The 24,054-nt window shown below is 43.4% G+C and overlaps 1 protein-coding gene across 4 annotated transcripts in view; it reads left to right on the forward strand.

Moving 5' to 3' along the window:
- LOC132566240 (ubiquinol-cytochrome-c reductase complex assembly factor 1) overlaps positions 1 to 24,054 on the forward strand; it is a 65,489-nt gene that overhangs the window by 20,022 nt on the left and 21,413 nt on the right. For all 4 annotated transcript variants that reach the window (XM_060231067.1, XM_060231069.1, XM_060231066.1 and 1 more), the window contains exon 7: positions 6,719 to 6,827. In XM_060231067.1, coding sequence (XP_060087050.1) covers positions 6,719 to 6,827 — 109 coding nt within the window. The remainder of the gene's footprint in view (positions 1 to 6,718; positions 6,828 to 24,054) is intronic.

Here is a 24,054-nt window from a genome sequence, read left to right on the forward strand (position 1 = left end):
ACCAGTCTCCTAATGCTATGAAGGATAAATCAACACAGTCTTGGCTCCTCTCTGCCTCTAGACCTGTTTCTGACACATTCCCAGAGTAAGGAATGCCATTGCCACAGAAGTGGGATCAGTCCGTCTATGCAGGCCTGCAGTTGAATCCCAGGATTTAGGAAGGTAGAAGAGTGAATGCTTCTGCACTAGCCAGACTGCATGCATCAGCCCCATTCTTGTGCTTGCATAGACACCTGTCTGAATATTGTGCTGTCTCTGTTCATAAGATGGTGGTCACTTGTGGCTTTGGCTAAAAAGTGTATAGAGGCTTTAAATAATTTAATCAACTGCCATGTGGATTTTATAATGGGAAATTTAACAGAAGAAGGTTCCATAGAAATATTCCAAATTCCATAGAATTAACGGACTGTAGTATATTACACCTGAAAAATGTATTAAAGTGCATTGATATATGCAGAGAATCCACCAGGGAGAGAATATTTTTAAAAGGGAATTTAAAAGACTTGGTTATGAAATAAAGTTGAAGGAGGGAAGTTGTAATTACTAAATGAAAAACTATAATTTGCAAAGGATTATGCGATATTAAAATTACCTTGGTTAAGGGGGTAAGACAGCAATGAAAAATATAGCTATAAAACAGCCTTTTAAAGTAAAAAAAATATTTAATTTCAAACTATTGATATTAGCAGAGAACTCAGGATTTACTGCCATATAAAAATAAGTTCTATCTGCATCAGAAAGCAATCCCTACCATAAACTGAATGGTGAAAATTATTAATGATCACAAGCAGGCAAGTTGCATAAATATTTCTGTTGTGAATTTAGAAAAGATACTTATACATAACATCAATAATGAAATAAATAGAAGAAACCTGCTGTGGAAATTGTTTCTAAAATACTATTAAAATAGCCCTTTTCTTTTAAAAAATCACATCTCTGAAGCAAAACTTCTTTAGAGTCATAGATAGTTTCATAGCTGAATAATTGAATATATTACAAAGCAGGGCCTTATGGTAAACAATAAAAGATTTTGCAGCTGTGTTGATCTAATTAGAAAACTTATAGTCTAAGAAAATCTATGTCATTTTAACCTCAAATGGCAGTTCTTGTAACAAGGTACCTTTAAAAAAAATAAACTTCAGAATTCCATGACCTCACTCAGGGTGCTGCTGAACTGCTCTGTGACAGCACTTATACATACAAATACACAGTGTCCTTTCAGGCACTGGACTAAGTATAATATGAAAAATACTTTTAGAATTTTAGAATCTTTTAGAATTGTGTATCAGTATAATTATTTGTATTGACGTACTCAAAATAGGGATATTGGCTGTATATCTCATTACATATGCTTTACCCATTTTCACTATATTTTATTGTATTTCTTTTTCCTATGGCAAACTAGAATTATGTTTACATGTTAAAAAGTAAATTAGTTGGACAAGAACATCACTATCCAATGTATTTTTCTTTTAGCTGTATTGACACACTGAAAAAGGGACTTTGGTTGCTTATCCCATTACATATATTGAACCCATCTCCGATTGTTATTGACAGTCTCACATTTTTACATACTACTGTTTTGTTGCTTTCGCATGCTCATGCTACTCAGATCAAAGGTTTGCTCAATTTGTTAATTTTACTATTCTGTCATTGTACCATTTTACATTCTAAACCACTGCCTACCAGATAATTTTACTTCACTGTCATTGGTTCTTAAATCTGTACCATGTTGCATTCTGGGCCACTGCCTACCAGCTATGTTTGGCTCTGCTCAGCTATGTATGGCTTTGCTCGCTGTGCTGGATTCCTTATCTGATGAAGTGTGCTTAATAGCACACGGAAGCTTACGTTCTAAATAAAAATTGGTTGGTCTTAAAGGTGCAACTTGACTCCTGCTTTATGAAAAATACTTGATGTTCACTCCATCACTGATTACTTATAATCCTTGATGCTTTTTGATCCTGTCACGTGATAGTATTCACATATCAATGGTATGTGGCATGTAACAAGTTTCCCAGGAACATACACTGTAGAAGGATTTTTTCCCCAGAAAGGTAAACAAGAAAGGACCAAAACAATAATTGTAGTATCTATGGATATCAGCTGCTACTTGAAGATCTAACAATTGTTCTATTTTTTATTATTATTATTATTATTATTGTTATTGTTTATTTACCTTGAATTTTTATCCCTTCCTCTTTGCAAGTGGACTCAGTTCTAGATCAAGGGTGGCCAAACTGTAGCTTAGGAGCCACATATGGCTCTTTCACACCTACTGTGTGGCTCTTGAAGCCCCAACTGCCCTGTCAACTGCTTACAGAAGACATTTCTCTCTTTATTCTCCAAGCCAAGGTAGTCCTGTCCTGTCCTCTCCTCTCCTCCCTCGCACATCTAATGTTCATGACTTGTGGCTCTCAAACATCTGACTTTTATTCTCTGGCTCTTATGTTAAGCAAGCTTGGCCACCCCTGCTCTAGATGCATTATAAGGAAGTAAGAGAGATTGCATCAGGATTTGTGAATGATATCAAGAATATTGGAGACAAATGTTACCTTTCTCAGAGTAATTATCTTTATTTCATGGTCAATAGACCTTTTGGTGATACAGTCATAAAAAAATGTAGTACTTGTACATGTTTGGTTAATAGAGTTAACCATCCAAAATGTAGTCTCCATGGCTATATTAAAAATATGTATATATGCCACAGCAAGAAAAAGGATAACAAGCTGTTCTGCTGAAAGACATGATACCTTAGCCAAGAATGGAGCAATAATTTATATTCTACTTCTTCTCATAGTCAGAACCCAAAAGAACTTATCCCATTGTTCTCTTCTCTTCCACTCTTTCTTCATAACACCCTCATGAGGTAGGCTAGGCCAAGAGATTGAGATGGGCCCAAGATCCACCTGCTAAGCTTCTGTGACAGAGCTGGAATTCAAACCTGGTTGTCCAACATCCCAGTCTGGCATTCTTAACTACTGCACCACACCAGATCTACTTCATCTCTGACTCCTTTATAATAATTACAGAATAACAACACATGAGCCATGGTCTATCTTACCATTCTACCACAAGGACACAGTTGAGCATTTGAAGCATTTGTTATGACCCCTCAAGGATTGCTGATGGCAAAACATGACAACATGCTATTGCAGGGGGGAACCTCCTTGATTTTGGTACACTTACCATTCTTAGTTTGCACAAATACTGGGAACTTTAAATAGAAGATTAAAGGTCAAAAGGGTCTTCATGCCACTGCATAGGTATTCTGTTAGTCCATATCTCTAATACCTGTGCCTTCTCCAGGTTGTAAAACAGCTAAGCTGGAATAGAAAATCCAGCACTATTAATTTTTAAAATTCCATTTGGTCATACATGCCTCTCATACAAAGAAGCATAACTACAGGATGAATCTCTGGCAAATAGCCAAAGTATTATGTCCTAGATCTTTGTAGTAGCTACTGATGAGCTTCATCCCATCTTGAGACCCATAACTTCCACTGTTAAACTATTAGAGACATCTCCGAATAGCTTTAAGGAACTGAGACTTCCACTGTTAAACTATTAGAGACATCTCAGAATAGCTTTAAGGAACTGAGACTTTATCTTTTCTATGTTTGGATTACATCCATCAGGCACTTCAACAAACTGATAATGGAATTGTTCCTGTAAGAAGTTTGGGTAGACTATAGAAATCTGTTCCAAGTGGAGCATTCCACCAGTGGATTATAGACTTTTCAAACAAAATTAATCAAATTTTCCCCTTCTAGTGTAAAAAAAAGAAAGCTTAGATGTTGAATGGCTATCTTCTAACAATACTATTGCACAAAATAGATTAAATTGAAATTGATATGCTTAAAGTTGGAACTCTGCTTAAGAGAGAGAACTTTTTATCAAGAGTTTTTGGTATTTCTACAGACCTATGTGCAAATGTGAAGGGTTTTTCCCTAGTTGTCCTAGAAATTTAAAAATGTATACAAATATCTGTGCAACTGTGTACCTGGAAAAGTGCCAGAAGGAGTGCAGGTCCCCTAGTAGCTCTCTCCCAAATTTAGCTTCTCGTAATCTGTTGGTATAAGCATTTTGATCTCAGCTCAGCTATGATACCAAAAGGGAGCAAAGTGGGAACAGAAACTACAAAAACAATAGAACACAGCGTGGAAGGAGAGGGCAGGGTTTAGCTTCCTTCACCAGTATGCCATTTTCTGTTACTGAGAGCATTTATCATATATAGCCAGCCATTACAATCAGTCACAAAGAACATAAAACATAAATAACATCATTAAAATACCTGATCTGAAAGTGCTTGTCATGTTAAAACGTTTCACCCATCAAATACAGTATTTGCCAGTATTTTCTTGACTGCCAAGCAAACAACAACACTATGAAATGAGGAAGTCAGTATATGAGAGAAGAAACATCAGCTTTTCTGCTTCCAAGGAGGAGTTTAAGCTCTTGAAGAATGCTGCAAGAAATTTGGTTCTAGGCTCTGTGTAAAGAGGACAAGACAGAATATAATGAGGCAACTCCTCTGGAATTGGAGCTCCACAAAAACATAAATGCAAAACATGATTTTGGGGAGTAGCAGCAACCTTCAAACAAAACTATTGGCATAGTTTGGAACTAAACAGGTATAATGACTGTTCTGAGATTATGAAGGTTAATGCTGGACAGATAGAAGCTCTAATATGGTCCCTTTTAATGAGTTTAAACCAAAAAGAAAATCTGAAGCTGGAAATTGATTATTCATCTGGAACTGCATCGCACTTGAATACTCAGTCCCAAACATTGGTACCAACTGTAGGGACACCCTGGGTATCATCTGATATGGAGCAGCAGTGAAGAATATTGTAGTAAGCTTCCCAGGCAGCATCCTTCTGCATTATCATGAGGCATTGTCTGCATAATAGACTAGTATTGTCATTCCTTCACTTTCTCCAGAGTCTAAGCATGGCAACATGTACAGGGGACCTGCTTTAAGGTGATTGAAGTTCTGCCCCCATCAGAGCCTCTGGAGTGTCTCTGGGCAGAACAAAAATTATCTTTAAAAAGATATTTTGGGTGAATTCCAGTTTTGTATCCAGATGATCCTTCCAGCCCCAGTCCTGTACTCCATACCAAAGTTGTGGGACAGCCTATATAATTTCAGAGCCGAGTCAATCAGAAAATAAATTATCTAAAATTTCAGAATAACACCTGTGGTTCTTACAGATGTAAAGCTGGCAATCACCAAATAAGCCCACCAAGACAGGTTTCACAAAGGGTTACCCGAGATATTTAAAGGTGCAACATTGATCTATTGGGGTGCCATCTATGGTCCACTTAAATTGATTAGGCCTTTTTCTAAACACCACCACTTAGGATAGTTAATGTTAGGGCCTCTGCAGAAGTTGCCTGGCTTATGTAGCATCTATTTGAGCCCAATGCATATGAGAGACATATGAATTGATACTTTACTGAAACACAAAGAAGGCAGAATAAACTCAGGGCCTAATGACCTCAGAATGATGTTATTTAAATATAAATTGAAAAGCAGTTGGGCCCAAACAGACCCCATTTACCCTTCTGCTAATTGGAATCTCCTCAGTTAGTGAGCCAGAGGTGCCTATCTTTTTTAGTAAAAAATGCTGGTGTGGAGTTCCTGTAACATAAACAAAAGGCCTTTGTTGATTTTGTGCCTGCCAATTTCAACCAAAGCCATTTGCTATCAAATCAGAGGCAGCTGTAAGATCTACAAAAGCTGTATACAAAGATTTGATGGGACCCTTGGTGAAGAGGGCTAGTTGGTAAAGAGTTATGCAGTGATTGGTTGTGCTTTGCCCTTTTCTAAAGCCTGTTTGCTCAAGGTGGTTAACATGGTTGGAAACCTCCTAATCCTCCAGCTTCTGTAGAAGATATTTACTATATAGTTTGGAGGCTATATCCAGCAACCTTAATGTATGATGGTTATGAGGAGCCAATTTACTTCCTCTTTTAAATACTGGAACTACAATATCCATTTATGTTGATGTAAGTGTAACTAAAATGGGAGCCCCAATCAGGAAAAAGTATAAATATCTCAGGAGGAGTCAGATCTACTTCTTGACACGTGAATATGTTAAAATTAATACACCTGCTATGGGAGGCTTGGCGCTTACATTCTCATTGGGTTTTCTCTGATAGTAGAACAGATCCTACTCACTCCACTGAGCAGAGTTCAAAGCCATCCTCCAATTTAAGTAGCCCTTTCTTCTATTAAGCTGGAGGAAGGCTCTTTAGGTTGGACTCATGCCTTTTTTGAGATAGTCTAAGACAGCAATTTTGCTGTAGGGCGGGAGTACTATTACATTCAGAGTTCTGAATGAACCTTATGTTATAATTAGCTACATCCCTGCTCTGTGTTCTTAGACATATACATGGCTTTTTTTGAGCAGGAACACACAGGAACGCAGTTCCGGCAGACTTTGCATCAGGGGGTGTGGCCTAATATATAAATAAGCTTCTGCTGGGCTTTTTCTTCAAAAGAGCCCTATGCTAAATAATGGTGATGTCAGGGGGCATGGCCTAATATGAAAATGAGTTCCTGCTGGGTTTTTTCTACAAAAAATATCCTGGACACATATATCAGTTCTATGTTGCCTTCACTCACCCCTATTTGTTTTCATATCCTATATTACTAAACTCCTAAAATTCCTTGAATCTTTAAGCCAAACAAATTTCCTTCCCTTTTTTCTAGGCTGTGTTTAGTACGAATGAAGCAAGAAGGTCGGGCAGGAAAATATATGTGTCGCTATATAGTTCATTCTATGTGGGAAGATGTTGGGCAACGTGGCAAGGTGATGGGGGTAAGTAGTCTTTGGCAGAGACTCAGTTGTCACCCTTTAACCATCTGTTACGGTTGTGTGTCATAAAGCCAGCACTTCAGGATTCAGATGGAGTAAACCATTGTCTCAGTAGTCCACTTAAGATGTTTCTGTTTTATACACCCAGAACAATTGTGAGTAGGACGACAGCGGACAGATGGTGTTCCTGTTGGTCTGTCCCTTTAAGCAAGTACAGCAAACCGTAGTTTTCATCTTGGGTCAGATTCAAAGCTATTTCTTCGTAGTGAGCTGCTATGGTATCAGTAGTCATAGCTACTGATGAGTGGTATCTAGTCAAAAAAAGGCATCAGCACCAGATGTTTTATTTACAATACTGCAAGCAGAACTCTGTTTGCGGAATAGAATTTTTCTATCTCCATTCTTCTACTGCAGCCACTCCCTCCTGTTCTGGTTTCAGGGGAGCTCCAGGAAAAGTTCTGGCCATGATGTGGGGCCTACAGCAGGAAGGGGGAATTGCAATTGCTCTCCCCAGCCAATGTGTCCTTCTGTTCTGGAGAACAAGCACTGGATCCAACCTCAAATTTAGCCAGCATGCCAGTGATTTCTTGTTGCTCACCAAATGGCTTAATATGGAGGTCTAATGATGTTACAGTACTGTGATTCTTTGCAAGTTTCAACCTTTGATCATCCAAGATAGGACATATTGTATTCCGACCATATTGTATTCTGACCATATTGTATTCTGTCACAAGACAGACTTTGTGTTGCTGTTCATCCAAAGGATCTTGTAGAAAGATATCAAACCTTCCCCCAAGCACCCTTAGTTCCACATCTGTTTCTGTTCCTTAGGTAGTCCATTGGCTGAAAGAGGGACCAGTTGTGTGGCTTTGCTTTCTGAAACATGAGGCTCCTCAGACTAAGAAAATGATTTCACATTCTCTGAAATCTGTGGCTTCTAATAAGAGGCCTTCCTCCCTCCACTTTGTTCAGTACTACTTGCTGATGGCAAAAGTTTGCCATCTGTGCATTGAGCAGCAGAGGCTTGCAGAACTGGTGGCAGATAAAGTAATTGGGCTGGCTAATAAATTTAACTGAGCATTGCACCAAGTTTGCTTTACAAGAATGGAGTGGAGAGAGAGAAAACAAGGAACTGCTTGGAACTGTGATCAAGAACACCTGGCCCACAGCTGCAGTGAAGAACTTTTGTACCCCCTGCTGTCCATTTGCACCTCTTTTCCCAGCAGAGTTGGCTTGCACACTTGACTGAGGTTGTCCATTGCCTCCCATGCTGTAGTGGTTGTTTTTAGGGTTTCTGCATGACATCATCATCTGGCCACCCCCCATCTGGATTTTCCCTGGCTCTGCTGCAGTTTTCCCAAAAACTTCCTTCAGTTCCACTTTTCCCTTTAAAAATTGTACCCAAAGCAACCTCGGAAAGTGTCGCTGGAAGAGCAAAAATTTCCATACCTTCCTGCCCTCATCTGGTACCACTCCCCACCACTTCACCTGCTATTTCCTTCCTAGCATTGGCGGGCTTTTTCTCAGGTTGTTGTTTAAACTATCAGTAGTAGACCTGGATGACCAGGCTAACCCATTCTCATCAAATCTTCAAAGCTAAGCATTGTTGGCCCTGGTTAGAGGCCTACTGCAACTTGCGGAAATATCTGAGCACTTGCCTGATTTCTGCTTATCTATTGAATTTCTCTCACATCAGGGAATTGAGAACATCCATAGTTCTCCATTCTCCATTTTTGAAAGGAAAAGTTTTTATTAAGCAAGCAAACAAACAAGCAAATAGTAAAAAAGAAACAAATACATCCAAAGCAACAATAAACGAAGAAATACAAAAAAAAACAAATCAAGAACACTATAAAACACAATAAAACACAATGAACACAATAGAAAATACACAACCATACAATTAAGAAGAAACCACTACAACTACAAACTCATTCACACTAAGGAATGGAGAGGATCAATAAACTTCTGTTACTCCAAATCAACACCTTTACTTTTTACCCACTTGTATATGGGATCCCATTCCTCCAAACATTTTTGCACATTACCATCTCTTAATCTTATGGACATTTTACAGTACCTTCAGAACAACCCTAAGTCGTAGGTTAGGATGAAGAAGAATGCTAGTCATCCAGTGAACCTGTTTTTGTTCTAAAGTTGTACTCTTTTAAGGGCAGAATTTCCTCTTATTTTAAAATCTGAAAGGCAAAAAAGTTTAAACTGCATCTAGGAATAAATGTTCGTTAACACCAATGATACTTTTGTAGGCCAAAAGGGAGACAATATCCTGTTGGATTTGCTAACCCACAACTGAGGGACCTTTTGTCTTCAAATGTTGAGTTTGGGATATGTCAGTTTGACTTTTTTAAGCTGTATAAATTGGCCATTTCACACCAGTGAATTATTTAGCCATCAGGGATAATTAGTTTAATGGTATAACTGACAAGAAATTCAGTTGCACCCCCCAAAAATTCAGATGTTTAAAATGTTGTTAATACACTTATTTCTTTAAAAACCCACACTATTGATTGGAGTATTTTTGAAGAATAATTTTACTGGGAAAGATGAAAATAATGCAATATTTAGGCAAAGTAAGTGAAATACTACAACCTGCTTGTCTGGCAATACATAGCTGATGGGAGGGTGGATGTTAAAATCATTATCTTTCACCTCTGGCAGCTTTGTTTAATTTATAACATGCTGTTTGGTATTACAAACATAGGGACATCATGGCTTGAACCACTGCAACAGGCTGCATTTACACTTCAAATTTATGCTTACCCCATTTCAAATGGTATATTAATTCATAGACTGGCTCTTAAAATTGTTTCAATCTGAATCTTGGCTGCAACATTTTTGGGACCCTTTAACCTGGGCTCCTTCAGCACTCTTGATTGTTGGCAAGAGTTGAGAACCAAAACTTGACACAGCTGTAAAAACAGAAAGAAAGCCTTTGGCCTCAGCAATTCTACTGGTGCAGGCAGATTTCATATATAAATTTTACTCTGCTGCCCCTAGAACTAATGAAGTCAGTTTCTTTGGTGGTTATGCAGCCAGGTGTGCCCAGTTTTGTGGCTAACCAATGTTCTTTATTTGATTTTTCCACTTGTGACTTTTCTACCAAACTTAAAAACAAGCATAAAAATTGGCTTGATACAATGTTTCAGAGTGTTAGTAACATTAGGCTCAATAAAAGATTTACTTTTGATCCAGCTCTGCCCTTGTCTCTGCTTTCTGTCTTGCAATAAATGGGCACAAGCTTTCTAAAATGTCAGCTGCTCAGTCAGTCTGTGAGTAAGAGATGCAGACAGAACACTACCCGAGTATACAGTTTCTATCAGCACTATGTTCTTGAAGTTAAACTGTGGCAATCATTTTGTGGCTGGTTCTGCCTCCTGCTGCAGCCATTTTGTGGCAGCCATATTGTTGCTGCACCCACTATACCGTGACAAAATTCCAAATGAACTTGGATTTTCAAAAAGTTTGGGAATCCCTAATCTAACTAGTCAGTTCTTTTAAAAAAAAAAAAAGCCCCCAAAGCCCAAAAACATTAGGTTAATTTGGATGCTATTTGATAAATTGCTACGTGATAAAGAATATAGTCTTCTGATCATTCTTAAATTATGAAAATGCAAACTAAAAAAAAAAACACAGTAGACTAATATGTGGAATCAAAGTGGCATAGCCAGATCTTCAGATGTAAAAATGTTTCAGGAAACTAATGTGAGATTTCAGACTTTCTTCCTTCTCCCAAGCCTGAATTCCATCCTCTATCAAAAGTTGATGTTATGTGAAAGTGTCATAAAACTGTCAAAATGAAACCCAAACTCAGACTGAGTATCTAATTAAAATCAGTTAAAATTAAAATCTAATTAAAACCATTCTAGATTAAAGCCAGTATCCCTAGATTAATTTTAGCCTGTATAGATGGTGATTGCATGAAATGCTAAAATAGATTAAAAGGAGAGAAAAAAACATTTTTATACTGGAGAGGCAAAATGGGGGGAGTGCACAATCCCAAAGCCTGATCCTTGGGTTTCCAACAGACCTGGAGAAAAGTGTCCTTCCCTTTTAATAGAGGTTTATTGGGATATTATTGACCAGGGTTGTGCTATTTACCTCCATGCCACGGGAAGCTTCAGTTGCCATTTCCATATATTAAGTTTCCACTAAAGGAACAGGACACCTTTCTGCAGGGCTGTTGGCAACCTTACGTGCTCCCAATCCTTAAAATGTCTGTTAATGTTTATGTTATGTCACCTTCTCCTTAAATCTTCAAAACTCTTACTTCTTCTGAAATTTAAATGCTATGGAAAAACATATGTGAGGATCAGATTTTGAAATAAGCATTCCTAACATCAAATAAGCACATCTTTTTAACAAAAACATTGCTCACATGGTGCATAGACAGTCTTAATCCCGCAACGCACAAGACTTGTTTGTTCAGTGTAAAATCCTGATTTGTAGCTGAGCCTGTTTTTAAAAGCTGTACAAGATGATAGGAGCAGGAAGGGGCCGTCCAGCCCAACATGCCGACCGCATTTTAATTTATCTTAATCCCACTTTCCTGCTTTCCCACCAGACCACTCAGGCCCCTCCTATTCCAGAAACACATCTAAGTGTCTCCTGAATTCATTTATTGGCTCTGCACCGTGGAGTACAATGAAGGCTTTGTTATATTTTAGGTAGAGCTATTTATACACAGTAGCCCCTGTTCTACCTTCAGTTACTCTGGAGTGGTTCAGCTGAAGTTTGCTGGAGTTACTTCATACTACACAGTGCAGCCAAGAAGAAAATCTTGCCCTGTATTCTACAACTAATTTAAATAAAATTTATTTATTTTATTTATTTAAATTTATATTACGCCCTCCCTGCAGGCAGGCTGAGAGCAAAACACAAAAACAAAGTCTAAACATTTCAAAAAATTCGGTACATAGAGTGTACAACAGTTAAAGCACTTTAAAATAGCATAAAATAAAACTATTCACATTTCCTCTTGTCTTGTCCCCTCTCTCATCATTCATTCAGTCATAATATAAAGTAGCAGTGGCTGTGATGCTGGAGATTGGCATACAGTTCATAGTTTGTTTTTAAAGAGAGTGCAGCTCTTATCTGGGAGAACCGGGTTTGTTTCACCACTCCTCCATATGCAGCTGCTGGAATGGCCTTGGGTTAACCATAACTATCACAGGAGTTGTCCTTGAAAGGGCAGCTGCTGTGAGAGCTCTCTCAGCCCCACCCACCTCACAGGGTGTCTGTTGTGGGGGAAGGAGATAAAGGAGATTGTAAGCTGCTCTGAGACTCTGATTCAGAGAGAATGTCATGGTATAAATGTAATTTAATTTTTCAATTTATACCTCGCCCTATCCCACAAGCAGGCTCAGGGCAGCTTACAACATTAAAGCAACATTAAACAAACCACATCAAATTAAACCGTATCATCAGTACAAAAAATGTCACATAAAATCAAAAGACCACAATCCACACAATTGGCAACAAACCAGACAACAGCATATAGGCTGGAAGCTTTCAGCAAAAACTTGAGCACCTTGATAGGAGGGTGCTGGGGGGAAACGATGACATCAGAGGATGCTTGCTGGATCAATTAAAAGCCTGGCGGAAGAGCTCCGTCTTGCAGGCCCTGCAGAACTTGGATAAGTCCTGCAGGGCCCAGATCTCCAGCAGGAGCTCATTCCACCAAGTAAGGGCCCGGACTGAAAAGGCCCTGGCCCTCGTTGAAGCCAGTCAAGCGTCCTTAGGACTAGGGATCATGAGAAGATATTGTGAAGCCAACCTCAGAGCCCGGGGGTGGGGCTTGTATGGGGAGAGGCAAGCCCAAAGATATGCAGTTCCCAGGCTGTGAAGGGCCTTAAAGGTAAGGACCAACACCTTGAAACGGATCCGGTACTTGAGGGGTAGCCAGTGCAGTTTGTGCAGCACTGCATACATCCGTGCCCAGACAGGCCTTGATGTCAGTAACCAGGCTGCTGCATTCTGCACCCGCTGGAGTTTCTGGAGCAGGATCAAGGGTAGCCCCACATAGAGTTACAATAGTCTAATTTGGAGGTGATTGTTGCATGAATAACTGGCTAGATCATGGGGGGTAAGGTAGTGGACCAACGGTCGGGCCCACCTCAGATGGAAAAAGGCGGCTCTTGCAGTGGCGGCAACCTGGGCCCCCATAGATAAAGAGGCATCCAGGAATACTACTAAGCTCTTCATCTCTGTCGACGGCACTAATTGAGTGCCATCTAAGGGTGGGAGCCTGATCCCACTTCATCCCCACCCCCCACCCTGATCCAGACACAGGATTTCCATCTTAGATGTATTTAACTTCAGTTGGCTCTGACGCGACCAACCAGCCACGTCTTGCAGTGCCTCACCCATTTTGTCTGGGGCAGAGTCCAGACAGCCATCTTTAAGCAGATAGAGCTGGGCGTCATCAGCCTACTGGTGACAACCCAGCCCATATCTCTGGACCATCTGTGCAAGGGGGCACACATAGATATTAAATAACATCGGGAAAAGGATTGCCTCCTGTGGCACACCACATTCAAGTGGGTGCCGCTGGGACAATTCCCCCCCGAGAGCTACCTTCTGTCCCTGACGATTTATTTATTTATTTATTTATTATATTTCGATTTGTATCCCGCCCTTCCCACCGGAGTGGCTCAGGGCGGATAGAGGAAGGAGGTTAGCCACTATAAAGCTAATCCCCGAATCCCTGTGTCGGCGAGGCAGTGGGCCAACACCTCATGGTCGACCATATCAAACACTGCCAGTAGATCTAAAAGTATCAGCAGCGCCGATCTGCCATGATCCAGATGTCTCCGGAGATTAAGGCAACCAGCACCATCTCTGTCCCATGGGCAGAGCAAAAGCCAGACTGGAAGGCGATTAGGATGTCAGTTTCCTCCACGAAAGCTTGGAGCTGCATTGCCACCACCTTCTCCACTACCTTGCCCAGGAACTGTAAGTTCAATATTAAGCAGTAGTGAGTAAGGACAGTTGGGTCCAAAGAAGTTTTTTTCTGGAGAGGGCGGCAAACCATTGCTTCCTTCGAAGCCCCTGGGAACATCCCTGATAACGGGGATGTGTTAACAATCTCACGTGGGGAAGTCCCAACCTCATCACTACTGGCTTTAATCAGCCATGATGGGCAGGGATCAAGGAGGCAACTGGTCGGTTTCACAGCCACCAGGATCTTGTCAACCTCCTCCTGAGACAGTGGTCTAAGACCAGACCCAAGGATGGACATGGGGCCTCCAGTTCACATATTGAATCAACGTGGCTGGGAGGTTGCTGCAGAGCAACGAGATTTTATCTGCAAAATATGGCCAATAGCCAATTGGCCAATAGCCAATTCTTTAGCATTTGGGGTGCCTTGAGGCAAAGAAGTCAAAGACTGAATTAATCTAAATAATTGGGCTGGGCATGATTTTGCAATGCAATGGAGGCTGCATAGAACTTCTCCTTAGAGGCCTTCATGGCCATCTCATAAGTCTGAACAAAGGACCTATAAGATGCTCTCGTAGCCTTGTCTTGAACTCTTCGCCACACTCTTTCTAGCTGTCTTAGCTCTCGCTTCATTTTCCTCAGCTCCACAGAATACCAAGGGGATAAGTGATCGCGAGGGCAAAGAGGATGCCCAGGGGGTGACTACATCAATGGCCTTGGAAAGACGGGCATGCCAGTCTTCCACTAGACCGTCTAATGGGCCTCCAGGGGAAATTAGATCCCGCAAAGCCCTTTGGAATGCATTTGGGTCCATCAGGCTCTGCGGGCGAGCTTAAATGCACTTGCCGCCTAAAGAGTCTAAATCTGCCTAAATCTGCAGTCTTCTTCATATCTTTATCTTCTACTTCTAAATAATCTGTTTTTGTTCAGAAAGTAGTGAGTTGTCCTGGTGACAGACAAGATTCTGCATCTAGGAAAGGAACCATGTGGAACAAATAGTCATCCAGGACCAAATTAAAGACATGTCCAGATTTGCACATCTTGACAGTAGTTATCTATTTTCTGATTATATGAGTGTGTTGAAGGGGAAAGACTATACAATACTTCCTGTTATACATGCCCAGTTCAGTCCATAAGAGAAGTCACATTCTGGTTGCTTTAGATTTTTGGAAACCACTCCATGTGGCAAGCTGGTAATGCAAAGGTGGAGGCTTTTTTTTTTTTGCCACAAATGCCTTGGTGTGTGGTAGATAGGAATTTAGGAAATCAAGGTTAGTAGTATCCAGATTATTTACTGCATGTAAACAATATGCTGCATCTCAATATGATTATGTTTAAAGCAGTGGTATGATGGCCACTTGCATATGTGAACTGAATGTCCTCCTCTTTCATTTTCTTCTATTTTAAATTTGGTGATTCCTTTCCTAGTTGCATTAGCGCTTGTTGTATAACTCTTCAGTGATAACAAAATATCACATGGTTGCCCCCCAAGTTGGAATGAAGATTCAGACACAATGTATTGGTATAAATAATGGGCCACTTTATTAATCATCATAATAAAATGGCAAGGCCACCCAAACTGCGGCCTGGTAGGGCTAGGCGTCTCAACAGACCACTCCCCTGCCATTCGTGGGCGAGAGACCCAGCCCCCAGCCGGAGATGTGTGACGCAGCTCCCACCAGGCCGGCCCAGCTGGGAGGCATGCCCCAGATGGCCCAACTCCCAGATGCATGTCTCAATGGAAGGCACCCTCTAGTCGAACCTCCGGGACAGTCTGCATTCTCCCCACCCTGGGTCATCAAGCCCCAAGGTTGATCATGCCAGACCCCAAATTCCCCAAAAGGGGGATGCTTCATGGTCCTCCCCTAGCTGCATAGTACCCTAATCCAGAAAAACCTGCCAAACTAAAGTGACCAACCTATTTAACAGCACCTCCCGATAGCCAAATCCACAATCCACTGTTTTGCTATGTAGGGTAGGCAAAAAACACACCCCAGCAACTGCCAATCAGCTGGGGTGCAAAAAATTCCTACCCGGCCCCCCAAACATGAGACGACCAGCAATCGCTTACATAACAAACAGGGCAGGTGGGAGGGCCGTTCGTTGTTGAGACTGAAACAGGGAGCAGAGGTCTGGCTGTTACAATGGCCTGGCCCCGCCCCCTCAAATATGTGCCCAAACGGGCTGTAGATCCTCCCTTCCCTGCCAGGGAGGCAAACCTTGCCACTGCAGCCTAGCAGCGTTGCTGCAGGCTGCAGGCATCAAATTGCCCCGCAAGTTGGAATGAAGAGTCGGACACAATGCATTGGTATAAATAATGGGCCACTTTATTAATCATCATAATAAAATGGCAAGACCACCCAAACTGCGGCCTGGTCAGGGCTAGGGGTCTCAACAGACCACTCCCCTGCCATTTGCGGGCGAGAGACCCAGCCCCCAGCCGGAGCTGTGTGATGCAGCTCCCGCCAGGCCGGCCCAGCTGGAAGGCACACCCCAGAGGGCCCAACCACCAGACGCACATCTCAATGGAAGGCACCCTCTAGTCAAGCCTCTGGGACAATCTGCATTCTCCCCACCCTGAGTCATCAAACCCCAAGTTTGATCATGCCAGACCCCAAATTTCCCAAAAGGGGGATGCTTCATGGTCCTCCCCTAGCCGCATAGTACCCTAATCCAGAAAAACCTGCCACCACTAAGGCCAAGTCTCTACTTAGGGCTTAGCACCCATCGCTACCCACAACCCTTGCCGGAGATCTCTCAAGAAAAGCATATTACCCTATTTGAGAGATGTACCCCATCCCTTCTGTAGAGGTCAAGAAATTCCGTAGAAATATCCAGATGGGGCAGATAGTGGCCCAACCCCCCTTCAAATGCCTTCCTAATTATTTTATTATCTTTGTAGCGTGCCCTCTCAGTAGCTGCAGTGTCCCACACACTGCGCCAAACAAGGCACAGAAGCATGGCTGACCAAATTATAGTTGTCCCAGGCCATCACTCCTAAATGTACTGAAAATCCTCACGGGCCTACAAGACAACGCCTTGCCTTGTACTAGCCTGAGATCATTCTCTCCTAGGTGTATATTTAAAATCTGAGGAGGAAGGCCCATGCTCCCTTGGACTAACAAAGGCAGCAGGCCTGGCCACTGAAGGCCCCGGTGCCCCTGCCACTTGACACAAACCTATTGGCTGAGTCCCAGCTGAGAGCAGAACTAAGTTCTCTGCACCTGATAAGCGTCCCAAAACACATGGCTATGGCCACAGACGAGAAATTGGCTCCTCTGGCCAGGAACAACAGCATCTAAAAAGAAAAAACAGTCAAACAAGAACATAAACCAGTAACATTACAGTCAAACAAGCAAAGCTAGGGACTGAGCAATGGTCGAACATAAGACTTGTAATCCGATGAGCGCCAACGTCCCAAGCGCTGAATGGAGGAGGAAAGATACCCCAGGGCAGCAGCTGTCGAAGCTGCCCCAATTCTAAAGGAGTGGGTCCCAAACCATACCCCAGACAACCCCAGCTCACCTAAAGCCCGTGACGTCACAGCCCAAAACTGATGCTTTGACGGCGGGCTACCCTTATTGTGGCAAAACAAAAACCCTTCCTTGGGCCCCCGAACTGCCAAATACGCAGCCAAAGCAGAACTGGGCACAGCTCAAACTCAGAGCAGCTCCAGCACAGTACCTCTTTGACAATGGTCCGTCTTAGAGCGACGGACAGTAATGACCGCCTTACCCTCAGGTCCCATCACAACAAAGCATTACCATAAACATCGTTTCGGGACTGTGCCACTAGCTCACTGACTCTTAAGAGCCCCGAAAAAGGCTACCAAAGACGCAGCATGAAACAAAGTGGCCTCAAAATATGAAGCACACACCGTGCCCCAAACCCCCTTCAGGCCCCTACGAATCAGAGGGGAAATAGGTTTCCATGTGTCCAGCCTAGGACCAGCCTTACTGGCAAAAGCCAATGCAGACAGGCGCCCCCTAATGGATCGCACGGCCAGTCCCTTATGTCATAGAGAAACACAGTAGTGGAGCAACTGCTCCACCGGGAGGAGCCAAGCAATGCAATACCCCACCTCAGCCTTAAAGCCCTCAAACTGCCGCACAGCACGTTCGTAAGACTTCCTGGTGCTAGGCACAATGGTTAGGCCTATTGCTCTGCAGGCCTCAGCTCTCCAATCAGCCATAGCTCCTGGGGCATTGACACCGCCTCTTGATTGGCATCTGGGGCCAGCTGACGAAACCTCTCCATCTGTTTACGAGAGAGAGCATCAGCCACCCCGTTATTCACCCCAGGAACATGCTTGGCTAAAAACAATATGTAAAGCCGCAGACAACGCAGAGTGAAGGTCCGCACCAACCTCATAACCCGCTAGGATTTGGATGAAAGGGAATTAATGACATGGACTACTGCCATATTATCGCACCAAAAATGAACTGTGCGATTGGCCATATCCTTCCCCCACAGCCAAACTGCAACTAGAATGGGAAAAAACTCGAGAAACATATGATCTCAGTTCACTCCTGCCTGCCTCCAGGTGTCTGGCCAACCGTCCGCGCACCAATGTCCGCAGAAATAGACTCCAAAGCCCAGAGATCCAACAGCATCAGACATGACCTGAAGCTCAGCTTCAAGTCTCATATCTTCTCTCCAAAAGGAGATCCCATTAAAGGACTCCAAAAATTCTTGCCAAACCCCCAAATCTTCTTTCATGCTGCTGGTAAACCGTGTTCTATGCTGCGGCAAGCGTAGACCTGCCATTGCTTTAACTACCTGCTCTAAACCCTTAACAGAACTAAGGTTTCCAGACAAAAACAGAACCCGGGGCCCCTGAAAAGGGATCCCAAAACCAAACTTGAAACCATTTAACAGGTAAACGCTGTCAGCTCTTCGTGGATACCTGGACAGCCAGTGCTCAAGAGGACCCACCTTTATTGGACTGGCCCCCTTTTCCAGCCTGGTAACTTCCCCCTCCTCCTCCTGGCTTCTTTTGATTCTTACGCACCCAGGCTTTAGGGCAGTTATTGAAGGAGTGAGGCCCGCCACACATGGGGCATTCGTGCTTGAACTGACAAGCCTTTCTGCTACACACCCCCTGAGAACCGAACTCCCAACAAAGCAGGTGGGGTTGAACCCCCTGCCCCACAGAACTGCGGGAAGAGGCTGCAGAAGCCAAGGAGGTAGCACCCGACCTGGCCACCAAATGACCACTATCAGAGCGGTCACCTAAATTTGGCCGGGAAGGAGACATGACCTGCAACCACAGCTGCTGTTGAATACGGTCCCACTGAAGGGAAGGGTACAATGTGGGCCTCATCCTGAATTCCTTGTCACATTGAATCGAGGCAGGCCCACTAAACATAGTGTACCCTTTATAAATTATATCCAAGAACTGGATGAGTGCAGCCGCCCTCCAAGGCTGGGCACGTGCAATCACTCCAGCATAGATAAAAAACGCTGGCAGCCAATTCACCCAGGTCCGATCCACTCTTCAATTTTTTCTTCTCCTTGTCGTCCAGATCCTCCTTATCCTTCTTTTCCAACTCCCGAAACAAAAGGGAGAAGATATCGACATACTCCCCCTTTAAGATCTTATCTTTTGTTGCAGGCAGCAAATGATTCCTTAAAGACAAAGCAACCTCCCCAAAAGGTAAGGTGGTAAAAGGAACCATTCCATAAGGAGAAGGGGCACCCCAATTCCCGATGAAAGAGCCTGCACTACCTTGCTGTCCCACACCCGGCCAAACTACACCGGGGCCACATTGCCCAGTAGGCCAAGCCCAATTTGATAATGGCCCCACCCCTGCGGGGGAAGCAAACCCTGTACTCACAGCAGGGATGCCCTGCCCTGCAGGCAAAACCGGACCCCAAGGCCAAGCCAGCCCTGCATACGCTTGCGATATGCCCCCAGCCTTACCGACGGATCCAGCTGGCACCACCATTGACCCAGCTCCCACAGCTCCAGATGATGACACCGATCCCACGTCTGGATTGCCAAGGCCCATAGCACTGCCAGTGAAGAATGCACCAGATCTGCCCTCAAGAATAGACAACCTGGTTATTACATTCGCTTGGAGCTCCCTCTTTGAAGCCCTTTCCCCTCCTGCCCCTTCAGAAGGAGAAATGCCCGACGCCTGTTCCAGCACCCGCAGCCTTTGCATAATGTTCGCATTAACAGTCTCATCACCCTCCTCGTCAGAAGATGACAGCTGGGCTGGAGGCCTCTTAGCAGGAGCCTTAGGAGCCTTTGGCGCCGGCTGCTTCCCTTTTGGCTTCCCCAACCCCTTTCCTCCAGGCATCTCTATAACTAAAGCAGACCCTCAAAATGGCTTCCGCACAATGCCAACTAAAATTGCCGCCCTCCCTTAACTAAGAAGAAGGGGACCCAATATGGCCGACCTACAAAATATCAGGGAAGCAAAATGGCGATGCAGCTAAAACAGTACTCCCCCCCTGCCTGCCTGAAGTAAAACCACCAAACCCAACCACTTCCCTGTCAAAGGAGGGAAGAGGCTGGGCACCCCAACAATAAGAAGAGAAAAAAGACTGCCTTGTGTGATCCTGGCTCCAAACAGCTGACGACCCTCAGGATCGTCCTCACCGCCCCAAAACGACAAGAGAGCACACAGCTCACAGGAGAGGCCCTTCGCCCGTCAAGATGGCCACCGCCGCCAAAGACGCAGCCTCTAAGCCTGGAGAGCACCCAGCTCCCAAGAGACTTCCCTCGCCTGCAAAGACGGCTGCTGCCGCCACAGACGAAGCCCCCGAGCCTGGGGAGCTCTGAGCTTCCAAGAGACTTCCTTCGCCTGCAAAGACGGCTGCTGCTGCCACAGACACGGCCTCCGAGCCTGGAGAGCGCCCAGCTCCCAAGAGACTTCCTTCGCCTGCAAAGATGGCCGCCGCCACAGACGCGGCCTCCTAGCCTGGGGAGCACCCAGCTCCCAAGAGACTTCCCTTGCCTGCAAAGGCGGCTGCCGCCATCACGGACGCAGCCTCCGAGCCTCAGGCTCCTGAATCCCCACAAGACTACGCTAACCCTGACGAAGAGGCAAGGTCTCCTCCCCGTCAGCTCTCCAAGCCTACGAAGATCAACCCTTCAGAGACGATCATCGTCGAGACTGAAGCAGGGAGCAGAGGTCTGGCCGTTACAATGGCCTGGCCCCGCCCCCTCAAATACGTGCTCAAATGGGCTGTAGATCCTCCCTTCCCTCCCAGGGAGGCAAACCTTGCTACTGCAGCCTAGCAGTGTTGCTGCAGGCTGCAAGCATCGAATTCCTTTAGATCCCTAAGTACTAGCAACACTGTTTTACAGGGATAAAACAAAGTAAACCAAGATGGCTGCGTGGTAAAGAGCTGATGAAATAGCTCCTGTGCTACTTGTCCTTTTTCACCTTTTACGAGGAGAAGGTACTGGACCAGAGTAGATTAGTTGCAGTGCATGAAATTGGGCGATGCTGGGTGCAACAATTATAATAAAACCAGGCTCCCAACTTTGCAAAATCTTTGGAACAACCTCACAAACAGAAGACTCACCGAGGCAGCTGGCTCGGTCTAACTGCACCGCTGGAGCTTGCCAGGTTGTCAATGGAGTTACCTGTTTGGAAGCATATTCAACCTGTACTGGAAACGTTACACTGGCTGCCTGTGGCATTCTGGATTTGTTTCAAGGTGCTGGTTATAACCTTTAAAGCCCTATTTAACCAGGGACCTGTCTATCTTCGGGACCACCTTTCCCATACATACTCCAGAGAGCACTATGTTCAGGGTCCCATAATCTTCTTAAGATCACTGGACCAAAAGAAGTTCGATTATCCATCACCAAAGCCCGAGCATTCTCAGTAATAGCCCCCGCTCTGTGGAATGCTCTCCCCAAAGACATCAAGGCCCTGCAAGACCTGCCACAGTTTCACAGGGCCTGTAAGACCGAATTGTTTTCAACGGTTAATGGGAGGTGGCTATTATTCCGCAGCACCGGCAGTCTCACTGAATTGAAGAACCAAAAACAGAAACATCGGAATAATCAGAATTTCAATGTGCATCTTGGACATAATGATCGTAAAATTTATGGAAATGATTTTACTGTATATCTTGTTTTAAAATTTTATGTTTGTTTTTAACTGTTGTGAGCTGCCCTGAGCCCGTTAGGGGAGGGCGGGGATATAAATGTGATAAAATGAATAAATAAATGTTTCAGTATTAAGAATTTTAATTACATCTAGAGATCAACTTGATCAAATACAAAAAAGTGTCTTTTTCATTCCACTGCTTATTCCACATTGGTATTCTTCTAGTGTCAACTCCACAGTCATGAGTGTGATGCTCAGTTCATCATGCTCTGCAGTCCCACCAGGGCATGGAAATCCCACCCCTACTGGTTTAGCATAGAAATCCAGTTTGATGCTAGGTTCAGTATGGACCTTCACCCCTTAGACAACAGATTGTGGTCAGTATGTTATATAGATGTAGGAGCAGGATGGTCTTCAGTTCTGGTGGTTCAGACTCACAGATCTTTCTTGATCTAGAGGCATGGATTTTGCCACCCAATGGATTTCCATTGGGTGTGGGTATGGCAAGATCAGAGCTGCAGCTAATAGAATGGTATAAAAAAAAAAATACAGGGACTAAATGCCTCATCTAGCTTCCTAATTATATACTGAACATCTGTTTCTTGCTGTTTGCATTATTCGCTTGTTTGCAGACAGAAGTTATAATGTTCAGTAATGGAGCCAGCCCAGCTGAATCAGTAGGTAAGTATGGCTTAGGGTAGCTGTTATAGTTTTCTTGGAATCCCCTCCATCCAAAGCCACAGATTGGTCTGAAACTAGGCATTGATTCCATGCCTCAAAAGGTCAGTTCCTGGTGGCTGGAAAAGGAGCTGGTATTAAGCAGTGGTGTGGTGCTCACTGGTTACAATGAAAAGGGCTTTTCATGGGTAATGTGTGTACAAAAGGTCAGATAGACATTTATGTCATCCACAAATTATGAGGCACTACTGGCTGTCTTAGAGGTATAGGCAAATAAATGCCAAAGAGCCAGGATGGTGATTCTCACACTAGTCCTACCATCCTGGCTTTTGCTAATATTAGTACCAGGTGTTATATTTAAATGATAATTGACTCTCTTTCTCTTACTGTCAGTCTGTCTCTTTTCTTCCTTCTCTCTCTCAAGCTTTCTGTCATGTTCTTCTTTATCAGTCTGTCAGGCTCTGAAACTGTTCATTTGGCTAAAAACTGCTCTAACCTGTGTTTCAGGCTTTGTGCCAAGTCCCAAGGCCTAATATCTGATCTCCAGCTACTGGATCTTCTGCATTTTACAATGGATCATGCTGTTCTGATTTTTCTAAGCGCTCTAAGCTTCACAAGTTCTCTCCTTACTGAATTCCATTTGTATCTTTTTTTCATGGGTTCCTGTCAAGATTTATGGTAATAGCTCACTCTTTCTTTTCCATTAACAGAACTTTTACCAGCTTTTCCCTCTGTATGTATTTTTCCTCTCCAGTCTGTTACTTGTTCTTTTTGTTGCCGTTGTGGTTTCTGTGCTGATATGGTCTTCAGCACAAGTGTTCTTTGATCTGTCTTCCTAAAATGAGATTTCTATAGTTTTCTCCTGGATAATGTCACATTGCTTTAAACTGACTTCAGATAAAACTACGTTTCTGCTTTGTTCCCATTGGTGGTCTTCTTTGCTCTTACTTTCTTTTCCATTAGGTAATATATTAGGTTTTCTTCTACCTCTAAAGTTTGTAACCTGCACTATTGTTACCTCTCTTGATGTCCACGTACCCACTCAGTAACTAAATGTTGCCACTTTGATCTTTAAGGATCCAGCCTTTCCCTTGAAGAGACTAAACCACATATTTAAAAAAAACAGAATACCTGTGTTGAATCAGACCAAGAATAAGTCTACATTTAGACTCTGTTTCCAAATTGATTAGTCAGATAATTGTGGAAAGACTGCTAGCAATCTCCCTCTGTTTGCTCCAACCAATGACTAGCTATATAGTGCTATTCATCATTCCATGGCCTAAACTTAGGTTGAGAGCCTCTACTCTAGTAAGTGGCATATAAAATGAGAGAACTGCCAAGCAAGAAGGGTTCTGACCAGCCTTTTGTGTCTATTCCCTTGGTGTAAGAGAGAATCTCCCTTTCTTATTTCTAATATATTAGAGTACATACAAGTTATAGTATACTGTTGTTAGAGTACCTCATGTCAGGAGTATTTGTGAGAAAATCACAGAGAAGCAAAATGCTTACAGCAGGAAATTAAA

This window comes from Heteronotia binoei, chromosome 2 (genome assembly GCF_032191835.1).
Source record: "Heteronotia binoei isolate CCM8104 ecotype False Entrance Well chromosome 2, APGP_CSIRO_Hbin_v1, whole genome shotgun sequence".
NCBI lineage: Eukaryota > Metazoa > Chordata > Lepidosauria > Squamata > Gekkonidae > Heteronotia > Heteronotia binoei.